Genomic DNA, 13386 nt, shown 5'->3' on the forward strand with positions numbered 1-13386 from the left:
TCAGCTATGTGAACTTGCAGGAGGGCCCAAGTTACAGGTCACAGAGCAGGAAAGGCCCCCAGAGAGAGAGGCTCACTTAGTGGAATGCAAGTTCAGCAAGGGAAGCGACTGGCCCAAGATCTACCTACCACTCCGTGGTTGAGCTGTACCTGGAACTTGGGCTGTGGGATGGGACCAGGGGCAGGAGCCACCCATTGGCCGCTTACCTACTGCACACCTTCCCTCCGGTCCCTGCCTGGACTTCTTGCCTCGTTTTCATTTCAGCAGCTTTGCTAGGATGGTACCTTCTGGCTGAGCCAGACAGGAGCTCTCTTCTCTTTTTATCTGGGGTTCCTTTCCCTTCCAAGTCCTCTGGGTCTAACTCTTCCCAAGGGCATGTGTCCCTGCCCATTTATCTCCACCCCATTTCTGACCCTACCCGTCTGGAGGCACAGGTAGGGTCACCTGTCCATTGTTGCTTCTCTGGGAGAGCAAAGGGTTGCTCTACCATCTTGACGCTACCCTACCTTTATGTTCAACATTTTTACTTCCCCAGGAAAATGCCAAATCTGTGAGAGTAGGGTGAGATCAGGATGAAGGACACACCACAAGGCGGTGGAGTTGGAGATGACAGCCAGGGACAAATGGGAGGCCAAGAGCAGGTAAGTCAGGACTATCATTGGCTACATCAGGGGATGGGGGGAGGGCAGTGCCTGGCTCCAGGAGTTGAATCCTATGTAGTGCCTGAGCACGAAGCCCCAGCTGGGGCCCGGGATGGTGTCCAGCAACAGGTGACTGTGGCCAGCCTGCTGCCACTTCCTCCATCTGAAGGCCAGCACTGTGGACGGGCAACAGAGAGTGTGACAATCCTGCTCCCGGCCCAGCTGCCCCATTGGGTGTGACTGCTGTGGCTGCCAGGCCAGGCTGCAGTTCCCATAGGCTTAAAGGCAGAGGGGATCTGGTGTTCCCTGGCCTCCTTCTCAGCTGTCTACACTCTCCCTTTCCTGCCATCTTACAGGAGGTCCTGGTCCCTCCTTCTCCTTACCAAGGCTAGAGTACTTCCACCCTCTTCCTCCGTGATGGGTCTTCCATGCAAGTGTCCAGTTAAGCTCCCTAACACACAGGCTGGATAGCGAGACCCCTGCCTTAAAACATCCCTGGCCTGCTGTTGACAGTAGGAAAAGGACCAGGTTCCTGAGCATGACGTTTTGACCCCCGCTTCCTTCCTAGCCTCATCACCTGATACCATGGGGTGCATCAACTAGTTTCTGTGTCCCTGAAAACACCACCCGTTTCCACAGTTGTGTCTTTCTGCCATTTCTTCAACTGAAAACCCCTGCATCGTTTGGATTCTTGGTTGATAGAGCAGCCAGTGCTTGAGCACCCTAGGCTGCGCTGCCCTCGCACACTGACTCCTTCATCCCTAGGGGCCACAGACCCGAGGGCCTCTGAGTAGAGAGAGGCTCTGCCCTGTTTTCAGCCTGAAGAGGCTGTTTGATGGGAGTGGGGCCCTTTTATCTCTTCTATGAAGCTTTTCGCTATCCCCTATTACCCAGCACTGCATCCTCAATGCGGCAGGGACCACTTAGCATTTGTAATCTGCACACACAAATTTACGTCTGCCTGAGATGGCTTCACTTTTATCCTCTTTGGGCCGAGTCTCTAAATTCTACAAAAGGCTTAGAATCTTTAGTTCCCAATGCCAGAGCCCTCTCTCAGCATGACCCCACCAGTGACCCCTGAACCACAGGTGGGATGGCAGAGCTAAACTCAGGAAGTTACCACAGCTGAAAATCCAGAGCCCAAGGCTTGCCCTAGACATTAACTTCCTTCTTGTGGGACTGAGAGAGAAGGGCACAGCCACTTACTGCAGCTGCCATGTGTCTGCCCTGGACTGAAAAGCTTTACAACCTTCCCCTATTCCACCTCCAACAATCCCTTCCAATGTGGGAGTGGACGTTATTCTCGTTTCACAGGTAAGCTAACCGCAGCTCACAGAGCCCAGGTATGATTGCCAAGGTCGTGCAGCCTAGGGCTTTGGATAGTTTGTTGTCCGTATGCCAAGGTGCTCACTTCTCTTGGCCAACCCAAATATCAGATGGACTGATGTTCTGTCTGCTTCCATCAAGCAGCCTTAAAGCAGAGCAGAGCCCCTCTTTGCTTGGGGAAGGGGGGTCCTTATGTCTGTGGCCCATCGGAGCGCAGAGGTCGGTGTGCGGGGGCAGCTCAGCGCAGGATGCCCAGAAAAGCTCACTGCCTGTGTGCACAGCCGCTCTGTGGCCGGCAGAGGGCGCGACAGTACCTCATCTGAAGTCTGGCTACACTGGCCAGAGCGGTCTCCAAGCCCTCTCAGTAGTACCAGCTGAGGGCTCCTGTCATTCTTTCTTTTGGAGGGCCCCCTGCTAACATTCTGAATGACCAAACCGGTTTGACTCAGTACAGAGGCCTCCACAGTCCTCTGGTGTGGAGGTCAGCTTAGGAGTCCTTGACTATTCCGAGGCCCCCGTCATCCCTCTCTTCCACTTTCTCTATCTTTTCTCTTGCTTTCCCCCAATGCCCCTGCCCTCTTCTTCCCACCTCCAATTCGGGGAGCTGGGCTGGGAGTGCAAGTGACCACAGATAAGCCACTTTCTCCCACTGGTCCAGGGTTCTTGGTTGCAAAGTGAGGTTAGACCAGATACCTCCCATCCACTGGCGCTCCTCTCTCTTCCCACACACCCCAGCCCTGTCTCTGCTCCCCTGCACGGCCCTTTGGAAGGAGAGAGGCCAAAGCTGGAGAGGTGCCATTTGGCTTGGTTGGTAGCTCCAGAAAAAGGATCTGTGGGGTAGGAAGGGACTCTTAGCTTTGGTTAAAAATGCAGCTCTAGGAGGGGTCTTAGTGGGTCTCTGCTCTCCCCTCCTCCTACCCACAGGGGTGCTCCTGCAGGGAGGAGGTGGCGTCTGCTTCAAGCTTGTCTCTGGGCTTCTGTCTCCAATCCCAGAAGAAACTGTGCAGAGCAAAACCCCGGAGCGTGAGAGTCTCCAGGCTAATTGGGGTTGTCCTCAGCCCCTGTTGATGTGAGTGTGTAAAGACACAATCAGGCACTCATGGGAAATCAGAGCCCCGGGAGCCTCCTCGGGAGGCAGCCCTCCTTGTTAGGGTGGCTGACCTTCGCCCCTTCCCTCCTCTCTGGGTCAATTCTCTTAATTCCGCAAATGACCCAGGCTTCCTTGATCCCCATCGCAGGGCCTCCGTCCCACCCACCCCCTTGCTTGGCAGGAAGCAGGGGCGCCCCCACTGGCCTCCCCCAGCTGACCTCGCTCTGCTGCTCACTCCACTCTCATTAGGCTCACTCCCCAGGGCTTGTCTCTAGGGACCTGCCCCTGCCTGACCTCTGAACTGGGGAACGGGGCTTCTCCTAAAGCCAAAAACATTGGTTCCCGGATGATGGTGAGGTGAGAGTCATTATCAAGGACTCCAGCGTCGCTGTGGCTGGGGCCCATGTGCAGGAGGCAGGAGGCGGGGGTAGGGAGTGGGGGTGGTTATTGCCTGAGGAGGACGGTGGCTCACCTCTGTTCAGAGGGCTGTTCCTTGGGGCACGTCTTTGTGTGAGCCTGTCTAGGGGCTCCTTCTTTTCTAATTCCCCTCCTAGGTTTTTCTGTTTAAAAAGTGTCTTAGTAACTGTGCTCAGTTTCCATCCACTTACTCATCACTGTCTTGGTTTTTGGAGGGCCTGGCTCACTCAGTCCAGCAAAGCCCACAGGCCTCGATTCACCTCCTCTACCTCTGCCTCCTCTTGTCTCCCCAGAAGGGACTCAGAGGTTCCTCTGGGGGCTCTCAGCCGCCTTACTTGGGCTGGAGAAGTGGGTGCTCTGAGCCTTACAAAAGGTCTCGGCCATGTGCATGGTGTGATGGCAGAAGCTGTGACTCCTGGGCCAACATCCAGCCACCCCACTGCAAGGCTGGCTTTTTAACCTCAGTGCCAAGAACCAATGCAGGAAGGGGTAGATTGTAGTCACTGTGCCTGAGAAGGCTCTAGGGGAGCACAAGTGGGTAGAGAGGCATTTGCTTTGAATGACCTTGAAGGCCTGTCCCATCCCTGATTTTGAGGCTGCCACTCAGACTCCCCAGCTGGGCCCTGCACCTGAGCACCACACAGCATTGATAGGTCCTCTGTTCTGGTCCCAGATTCCAGGTGGGAGGATGCATCCTTTACAGAGATGATGGAATGGAAGTGAGCTCCTTGGAGCATAAACCAGCCATGCTCTGCTCCTGTGGGAGTAGCCTCTTAATTGGCGATTTACTGTTTGTTGAACAAGCTGGGCAGGGACTTGGCAAGAAAGCACAGTCTAGAGGAAGGAAGGGGTCTTTAAGGTCAGCTCCCAGCCAAAGTCAGGCCAGGGAAGCACGGGGAAGTAAATGAAGTTCTCTGAGATTAGGCCTGGGTTCTGCTGCAGCCAGGTCTGGGTTGGAAGGCCCTAAGCAAATGCATCTGATGGCACAGGCTCTTTGTTCTCTGTAACGGAGGAGGAAGGCCTGCCTGATAGTGTGGGGAGTTTGCAGGGAGGGGGTGGAGGGATGGTGGTCGGCGGATGGCTCAAGCCTGAAGCCTCGACCAGGGTCTTTTCCCTAGGCCAGAAAAGCCAGGTGTGGAGGGCTAATGGTTTTCTCCCTATAAAGAGTTCTCAGGTCTTCCTTCCGGGAAAAAGGCAGCTCAGTTCCTGCTTCCCTGCTCCAGCCAGCTTCCACACCAGAGAGGACCAGAACTGCGGAAATTCCAGGTCCTCTGGTAATTAGGACCGGCAGGAAATGATCCGGGGAATTACCGGGGTTGGGTGCCCCATTGAAGGCCAGGGCTTTGGAAGGGCGGCTGGCTTGTAATCTCAATTTGAGATCGGTTGATTTTGTAGTTAGTTCCAAAAAGAAAAGTCAGCTCTAATTAATCTTGGACTTTGGAGTGCATGAAAAACAGAGCCCAGAGTGCTCAGGGTGGGGGCTGGGGTCGCTTTAGTCTCCACAAGGTCTCAGATCAGAGGCCCAGATCTTAGTTTTCTTATCTTTTATGCAAATAGTCTGGATGTCCCCACTAGGATTTCATAGCTTTCAAAGAAGATACTGTCCCCACACTAGCAGGCTCCTGCATCTATGGCTTCCATCTGCACGGAGCACTCAGTGGGAGTGGGAACGGCATGGGCTACTTAGGTCCTACAAGAGCAGGAGGGGTGCAGGAAGGTTTCAGGAATAGCTGTCGTGGAAGGTTGGGGCAAGCTGCCTCCTCCAGGCTTTACTGGGAGTACTGAAACCATTCCAGCTCCCTGGGGGACTCATTTGGGTGGAGTCAGTGCCAGTGGGCAAAGCACTCCACTTCCTTAATTCTTTGAAAAGAGCAACACACCAAGTACACCCCGTTCTCTGCCGCGGACTCTGCAGACACTGCTCCCAGAGAGCCTGGAGGCTCAGAGAAAGACCTGAATCCAGCTTTCTCTTACAAGAACGAAAACAGCTCAAGTGCCACATCCTTTCCTTCCATTCATGGAGGGGTCTGGGGGAAGGTCTACTGGAAATCATCATGGCGTCCCTAAGGGCTGCTAAGAGGCAGATAGTAAAGTCATTCAGAGCAAGGCTTTGGGATCACACAGACCTGGCTTCTCTATTTCCTAGCTGTGGACCTTGGGGAAAATGGTCTCTGTGAACCTCAGTATGCTCGTCCATAAGTAGGGAATTGAGTGAAACCTACCTCATAGGGTCATTACAAGGATTCAATAAGTTCATGCATGCAAAGTGCCTAGTACATAGCCTGGCTTGTTGAAGAGGCCAGTAAGGTAGTTACAATTGCACAAGTTATTCTACAGAAATGTGCCCACCACACGGGCCCTTGCTCTGGCTGGCAGATCAGAATTCTCATGCCCTTTGGCTGAAGGATTGAGAAGGAGCAAGGAGAAGGGCCAGCACGGCCACAGAGTGAAGGCTGCGATGGCCGGGTGGGTGGAATTCTGTCCCCGTGCCCTTCCCCAGCCCTCTAGCCATCTCATCATAAGGCCCATCCCATCTCCTCCCCAGGGCATCCCTGTTTCTGGAGAGCCCCACTGGCCTCCAGGAGGGATAGCGGCAGTTGCAAGCACCTCTAGCCTGAAGCCCTCATGTTCCTCCTCTGGTCTGAAACCCACAGCCTGAAAGAGGGGAATGTGTGTTTCAGCCATGGTCCTTCATGCAAACCCTGAGGCTTAACATCCAGACCACCACAGACATCAAACGCGCCCCCAAAGTGAGACAGACAGCCCAGCTCTGATGTACTTAGAGATAAGCTCTCACCAGGTTTTGTGATCCACATACAATCTGACAATACTCGTCAATCCTCTTGACAGAGAGCCAAGGTTGTAATGTTTTAAACACGCTTTGCATCTTGCAACATATTTAAAGTAGATCAGTGTCATAAATTTGGATCAAATAGATACCACATGGGTGCACAACAATACTTGCAGTGTCTAGGCGGGAGGGCTGGCCCCGACTGGGGCATGGGGGCAGCACAGGGGCCACTGACCACACTGGGCTTTTATCTCAAGGAACTGGTGAAGAAGCCTGCCTTGTGGGTCTGGCTGGCTTTTGAGAGGATGCCAGGCCCAGTCCAGCTGCTGGGGGTGGTGGTGGACATTAGCAAACTGCATAGGCTGAGAGCCTGCGGTGTCAGAAAGGTGTCTGTCCCTCCAAGTGGGTCAGATCTCTGGGGTGAAGCAAGGAAGCTCATGTTGGGGGCCCATCAGCTACCCCACAGGTCCTGCTCACATCCTGACCTCAAGAGGCAGTCACATGGCCCCTGTCTCAGCTTGGCATCCCCAGCTGCTGGCACTGTTCCTCCCCAGGGTGGCGGGGGAGGGCAAACTCATCTTCCCAGTCCCTGAGACCAAGCCACCCTTCATGTTAGTGCCTCCTCCCTGGGCCTTACTCCAAGCAGACAGCACAGCATGGAGGAAAGGATTAAAGAGAGGACTAGGCCGGTCGCGGTGGCTCAAGCCTGGAATCCCAGCACTTTGGGAGGCCGAGACGGGCGGATCACGAGGTCAGGAGATCGAGACCATCCTGGCTAACACTGTGAAACCCCGTCTCTACTAAAAAATACAAAAAAAAAACTAGCCGGGCGAGGTGGCGGGCGCCTGTAGTCCCAGCTACTCGGGAGGCTGAGGCAGGAGAATGGCGTAAACCCGGGAGGCGGAGCTTGCAGTGAGCTGAGATCCAGTCACTGCACTCCAGCCCGGGCGACAGAGCGAGACTCCGTCTCAAAAAAAAAAAAAAAAAAAAAAAGAGAGGACTAATGGGCAAAAGAAGGGAGGTGGGGGAACAGCCCTCCACATCCCAGAGAAACCATTAGTAGGCAGAGGTTGGGAGGGTTGGTCTGTGCAGTTAGCTTAGCCTGGGGTGAGTCCCCTGAGCAGACATTCAACTTCTGCACCAGGGTGCAAAGACAGACTGGCCACAGGGCTTGGACTGATGAGGCCTGGTTTCTAATTCCAGCATGGCTGTTTACCAGCTGTGCAACCTTGGGCAAAGCATTAACCTCTCTCATTTATACAATCAGGATAATGAGCTCTAACCACTGAGCCAAGTAAGAACTGAATAAGTTTGAAAAAATGAACTTTCTAAAGTGGAGATGTGAAATATTGCTGCACTGCCCAAAGATGAAAAGTCACTTCATCTCAAGATTCAGAGGGGAACAAACTTCTGCCTGACCATGGTGATCACTGGCGTCAAGACATCTGCATTCCCAAGGAGGCTGGGGCAATGGGAGAGGCACTTGTAGCCTCCCAAGGAATGACCTCAAGTCCTTGGTGACAGGCCATCTGCTGCTGGTCATAGTTCCCAGTGCCAGCCCTCTGGCCTTTGGTGGACTTGGAGGCGGTGGAGAGTTGGTGGCAAGATAAGGGTCCCAGAAGATAAAGGCCAGCACAGAGGAAAGGGTGCCCAGATCAGCCATGGGCTGTTGGCTTTGCAAGGCTAGTGGCTCCAGTGGCACCTACTGAAAAGACTCAGTGATCAGTTGGGAGTGGTGGAGGCAATGGGAACCTTCCAGTGGCCCAGAGAGGCGGTGATGGGGCATGATGGCCTCACAGCCCCTCCAGATTCCATGAGAAGAGGCCACTGGAGAAGAGCAGAGAGGGTGGTTTGGCAGAGAAAGAAGGGTTGGGAGGCAAGAGTCCAGCACGAAGGGGAAGGGTCTTCTCCTCAGTGCCTCGTGAGACCTAGGAGTGGGGATGCTTCTGACAAGCCCTGGATGTGGATGGAGAAAAGACGTGGACAAAGGTTCAAGGAGATAGAGCCTCCTCTCAAGGTCAGGGCTCAAGGCTCAGAGCTGCTCCTCTCTTAAGGGTATGGAGCCGACTCTGTCCCCATGAAGCTATGACTTCCCTGAGCTGGAAGGGATTTTAATCCAGTCTTCCAGCTGATATAGAGACTTCTCTAAACACATCCTGGACCAGTCATTATCTAGCCTCTAATTGAACACCTCTGGTGACCAGAACTCCCTCCCACCTTCCCAAGGCATCTGGCGATTAGGAAGCTCCCTCTTCTGGAGCTGGAATTGCTCTTCTCGTAGAGTTTATTCATTGGCACTTGCTCTACTTCTAGTCATGCAAAAGAAGTATGATCCTTCTTCCGCACTAGAGCAGGGAGGCTCTGAGCAAATCTCCCGCGTCCTGGGGACAGGAAGTGCTCCCCCATCAGCAGGGCTACACTGGTCTTCTCTGCAAATTCAATGTAGCCTGGGTTAAATGTTTCTTCCCACTCTCCCAGGACGGGCCCTCTAGCATCAGGACACCCTAACCCCAAGCAGAGGATTCTCCATATTCAGGACAGCAGACCCCATGCCCCTTTCTGGATGAATCAGTCTTGCAGTTTGCAGCAGAATGCAGACACCTGTCATGGTATAATGCCAGCCAAAGGCATCGCCGTGATGCCTGGAGACCCTCTGCTGCCCCGCAACTCCTTCACAGCCTGAAAGAGCTGGCCCGGCTGCTAATGAAAAACCGACCCCGCGTTGCACCAGGAGGCAGTAAATTTTATGAGTCTGTGTGAGTGGATAGAGGCAACTGCGGGGGCTGATTTCCACTTCCTGATACAATACAAATGTCTTAGTTTATGTAGAACTAATTAAAGATCTCTCAGGTCTTGCCATTTCATTCACCAGGCACCCATAAAGCCATGTGGTTATGGCAACCTCCTGACTGCAGCGTGCGAGGAATGTGCTTTGCAGGGAGTGATTCTTCCCCTTCCAACATTTCTGCCCCTCTCCTGCTGCTGCCTTTCCTTCCTGCCTCTTTTCTCCTCTTGGAAGGCTCTAGCAGCTTCCCAGGCAGGGTCTGGAGGGCAGGGTTGCGCTCTTTACAGCAGGTGGTACCATGGGAAGGACCCAGACCTGGAACTGAACTCCTGCTCTGCCACTTATGAGCCAGGAGACTTTGGACAAGCTCCAGTGCTGTAGTTTGAATGTGTCCCCTATAGCTCTTGTGTTGGAAACTTAATCCCCAGTGCAACAGTGTTGAGAGGTGGGACCTTTAGGAGGTGATTAGATTATGACAGCTCTGTCCTCGTGAATAAATTAATGTTGCTGTCGTGGGAGTGGGAGTTGTCACGGGTTAGTTATTGTGGGAGTGAATTAGTTATTGTAAGAGTGGGTTATTGTGGGAGTGGATTAGTTATCGTGGGAGTGGGTTTGTCATTGCAGGAGTGGGCTAGTTATCATGGGAGTGGTTTAGTTATTGTGAGAGTGGGTTAGTTATTGTGGGAGTGGGTTGGTTATCATGGAAGTGGGTTAGTTATTGTGTGAGTGGGTTGGTTATCATGGAACTGGGTTAGTTATTGTGGGAGTGGGTTGGTTATCATGGAAGTGGGTTAGTTATTATGGGAGTGGGTTGGTTATCATGGAAATGGGTTAGTTATTGTGGGAGTGGGTTAGTTATCGTGGAAGTGGGTTAGTTATTGTGGGAGTGGGTATGTGATTGCGAGAGTGGGCTTGTTGTAAAAGCAAGCCCAGCCTTCTCTTGCTCGTGTTCTCTCACCCTCTCCTGCCCTTCCACTGTCCACCACGGGATGACACAACAAGAAGGTCCTCACCAGATATGGGCCCCTTGACCGTGGGCTTCCCAGCTTCCACAATGTTTCTTGTCTTTATAAATTACCCAGTCTGTGGTGTTCTGTTATAGCAACATGAAATGGACTAAGACACACAGTTTTCTTATTTTTAAAATAGGAGAATAGTCATACCAACCTCACAGAGTGCTTTTAGGGCTAGAAATAATGCAGTTTGTGTTGAAAGACAGTGCCTGGACCATAGTATGTGTTCAGTAAGTAGTGACTGCCATAAAATTATTATTGCTATTATAGTTATTGTAATGACTGCTTCTGGGTCTTTGCCCAAATTGTTTACCTATCTAAAATATTGTTTCCATTCATATTTTCTGGTTGAAGGCCCACAGTGGTAGATTAAAAATGGCCACAACCGAGTGCAGTGGCTCACGCCTGTAATCCCAGCATTTTGGGAGGCTGAGGTGGGAGGATCACGAGGTCAAGAGATTGAGACCATCCTGGCCAACATGGTGAAACCCCGTCTCTACCAAAAATACAAAATTTAACTGGGCGTGGTGGTACGCACATGTAGTCCCAGCTACTCAGGAGGCTGAGGCAGGAGACTCACTTGAACCTGGGAGGCGGGTTTTGCAGTGAGCTGAGATCACGCCACTGCACTCCAACCTGGTGACAGAGTGAGACTCTGTCTCAAAAAAAAAAAAAAAAACAAAACCAAAAAACAAGGCCACAAATGCTTTCTACTCCTCCAATGAAGAAGTAGAGCCTAAGACTCTTCCCACACCAATAAGACATTAGAAAATGTGATACAAGCAGATACGTGACAAGTCTTTATGCACTGGGACCTGCCCATTTTGAATGCTGCCCTGGATCTGCTGTGCTGTAAGGAAGTCTGTCTAGCTTCCTGGAGGATAAGAGGCCATGTGGAGAAAAGGGGCCCCCAGCCCACAGCCAGCACTGAGCACCAGACATGTGAATGGGGCCATCTCGTCCCCTCCCACCCTTCTATCTGTCATTTGGTGTGACTGCATGAGTGAGCCCAGGTGAGAACAGCAGAATTCCCAGACTGTCAATCCACAGAATTGTGACAGAGAGTCAGCAAACTTGGAATGGTTTGTTACGCAGCAATAGATAACTGATACATCCACCCATTCATCAAGGTTGAGTTCTCAGGCTGTCTTCTCCCAGGATATTTCCCAAACTTCTCTCAATCTGAAATTTGTCTCTCCACCTCCTTTTATCATGCCGTGCCTTGTGACAGTAGCACTTAATAAAGTCTGCCTTCACTGGGGTTATTTGTGCAGGAGTGCTTCTGACTCTCTGGCCCATGAGAGCTGGACCCCTCCATGTCCTACATCCTTGCTCAGCACAGAAAGAACTCTGCCTAGCTGGATCCCAGTAATCTGGCTCCCACTTATTAGGCCCTCGGGGGGCCAGTGAGAACCTTGCCTGCCTCTGTACAGGCACAGCCAAATTGGTTGGAAGGGAGAGACCCTCTTGGGTCTGAGGTCCAGTAGGCCACTGATTTGTCTAAAGTCCTGCCCCGCTTGGATCCTTCCCCTCCATCTTACCTTCCGGCCGTGGTAGCCCTGGATCCCTGGGTCTCCCTGGGGAACAAAGAGAAGGCCATTAAAGAGGTTTTCCCACTGCCAAACTTTGACTTGTGCTATTCCCCACGCAATACCATCCCTCTTCCTCTCAATGACTCCAAGCCCCCCTGCCCCTTCAACACTCATCTCCAGGTTTCCTAGGAGCAATAGCTCTTAGCTTCCTCTGAGGCCAATACAGATTGTTCTACTCTTGAGAACCAGCTCCACTTTGCAGAGGCTGAGGAATGGTGGGAAGAGTCACTTGGGTAGGGACCTAGGAGACCTGATTCCACTGAACATGGACAAGCCACTTTCCCCCAGGGCTCTCAGCTTCTGCATGTATAAAATAGTTGGGCACAATCAGTGCTTGGCATCTTCTTGTCCCCAGAGCCCCAGGGTCCCCAGCTTCAAAGGGAGAGCCTGTTTGACATTGTGGGCTTCTGGGTGAGGGTTCTCTGGAGACTGGATGACCCTAGAGGTCTCTTCCCATTCTGACACCTTATAAAACACTATTTTATTTGAATATTGTGACGGTGTTCTGGGCATGAGCTTAGAGTTTCCAGCTAGACACTATGCTCCTCAGAGGATGGACTGTGCCTTCAATGCAGGCCCGTAGCACTTGCTTAATTGGCCTGGGCACACAAGAAGTGAAATTCTTGTTGGAACCAAATTAGTTCCTAAGAGGAGGGTGGTGTTTTGGAAGTGGGTCAAGCTTGATCCATCTCTCAGCTGAGATCCCTCTGTGCTCCTGCCTCAGTCACCTTCTGTGCTGCCTCCCCCTCCCTCCTGCAGGGAATTCTCCCACCTGTTCAACACATCACCCAGAAGGACACTCACCTTTGGTCCAGGAGGCCCAGGTAAGCCCTGTGAAAGCAAAAAAAAAAAAAAAAAAAAAAAAAAAAATGGTGAGTAGAGCTGGTTTCCACTGGTAAATGGTTGGGGCTAGCCATACTTACAGTAGACCCTAGGGGCAGAGTAGCCCCCAATAGCTATGGCAAGAGAATAGGCATGCTAGCCAACAGCTGTAGCGGATCCAGAAGGCGATCTGAAACCTGCTGAGGGCACGTGGGGATAACAGGCTTATGTCCCTCTTTGCAGCCATGTGGGCGCCGTGGGCAACTCTGCTGTGCTCGCCCATGGAAAGTAGGTCAGCGGCATCATGCTAAATTGACAGTGTGGTTTGGTCCAGATCCTCATTCACCCACCTCCTAATTGGAACCCCTCCCTAGAAAGCCGGCCTTGCCCAGCAGAGCCTTGGTTTTGCCCTTGGTCCTGCCTGCTGGCAGAGGAGCCCTCTGTCTCCTTCTGCCTAGGGTGCTGTGGGCATGGCAGCTGGCCACAGTGAGGTGGTGTGAGTAGAGGGAGAAGCCAGGGAAGGCTGGCTCCACCGCAGCCTTGGGTGTAGGTGTGGACAGCAAACGTGGGCTGGAGAAAGCCGTGATGCCTGAGTCTGGTCTGTTGCAATTGGTTTAAGAAACATGCTCTCTGGTTTTCTTTTTTCTTTCTTTTTTTTTTTTTGTTGTTATAAACAATCTAACAAAGAAAACCACCTGGCTTGGGTTCAGTGAGTGAGAGCCCGAAGTGTTAGGAGGGGGGTGGGTGGAAAGGGCAGTGGTCAGCAAAAGTGAATTCTGAGCACTTTTGGTTTTCTTGCCTTAGTTTGGTTCTGTTTCCTAAGTTTCCCTTCCTTTCAGGTTTTCCCATCTAAAACTGGTGGAAATAAGACTAATCCCCTCTGTGGGGTGCTGGGGAGAAATTGTGGAA

General features: G+C 52.3%; 1 protein-coding gene across 16 annotated transcripts in view; it reads right to left on the reverse strand.

Moving 5' to 3' along the window:
* COL13A1 (collagen type XIII alpha 1 chain) overlaps window positions 1–13386 on the reverse strand; it is a 159950-nt gene that overhangs the window by 42831 nt on the left and 103733 nt on the right. For all 16 annotated transcript variants that reach the window (XM_017873169.1, XM_017873176.1, XM_017873168.1 and 13 more), the window contains 2 exons: window positions 12460–12486; window positions 11605–11640 (listed from right to left, as the gene is read on the reverse strand). In XM_017873169.1, the coding sequence (XP_017728658.1) occupies window positions 11605–11640; window positions 12460–12486 (63 nt within the window). The remainder of the gene's footprint in view (window positions 1–11604; window positions 11641–12459; window positions 12487–13386) is intronic.

Source organism: Rhinopithecus bieti, unplaced genomic scaffold, assembly GCF_001698545.2.
Source record: "Rhinopithecus bieti isolate Rb0 unplaced genomic scaffold, ASM169854v2 scaffold_6907, whole genome shotgun sequence".
Classification (NCBI taxonomy): Eukaryota; Metazoa; Chordata; class Mammalia; order Primates; family Cercopithecidae; genus Rhinopithecus; species Rhinopithecus bieti.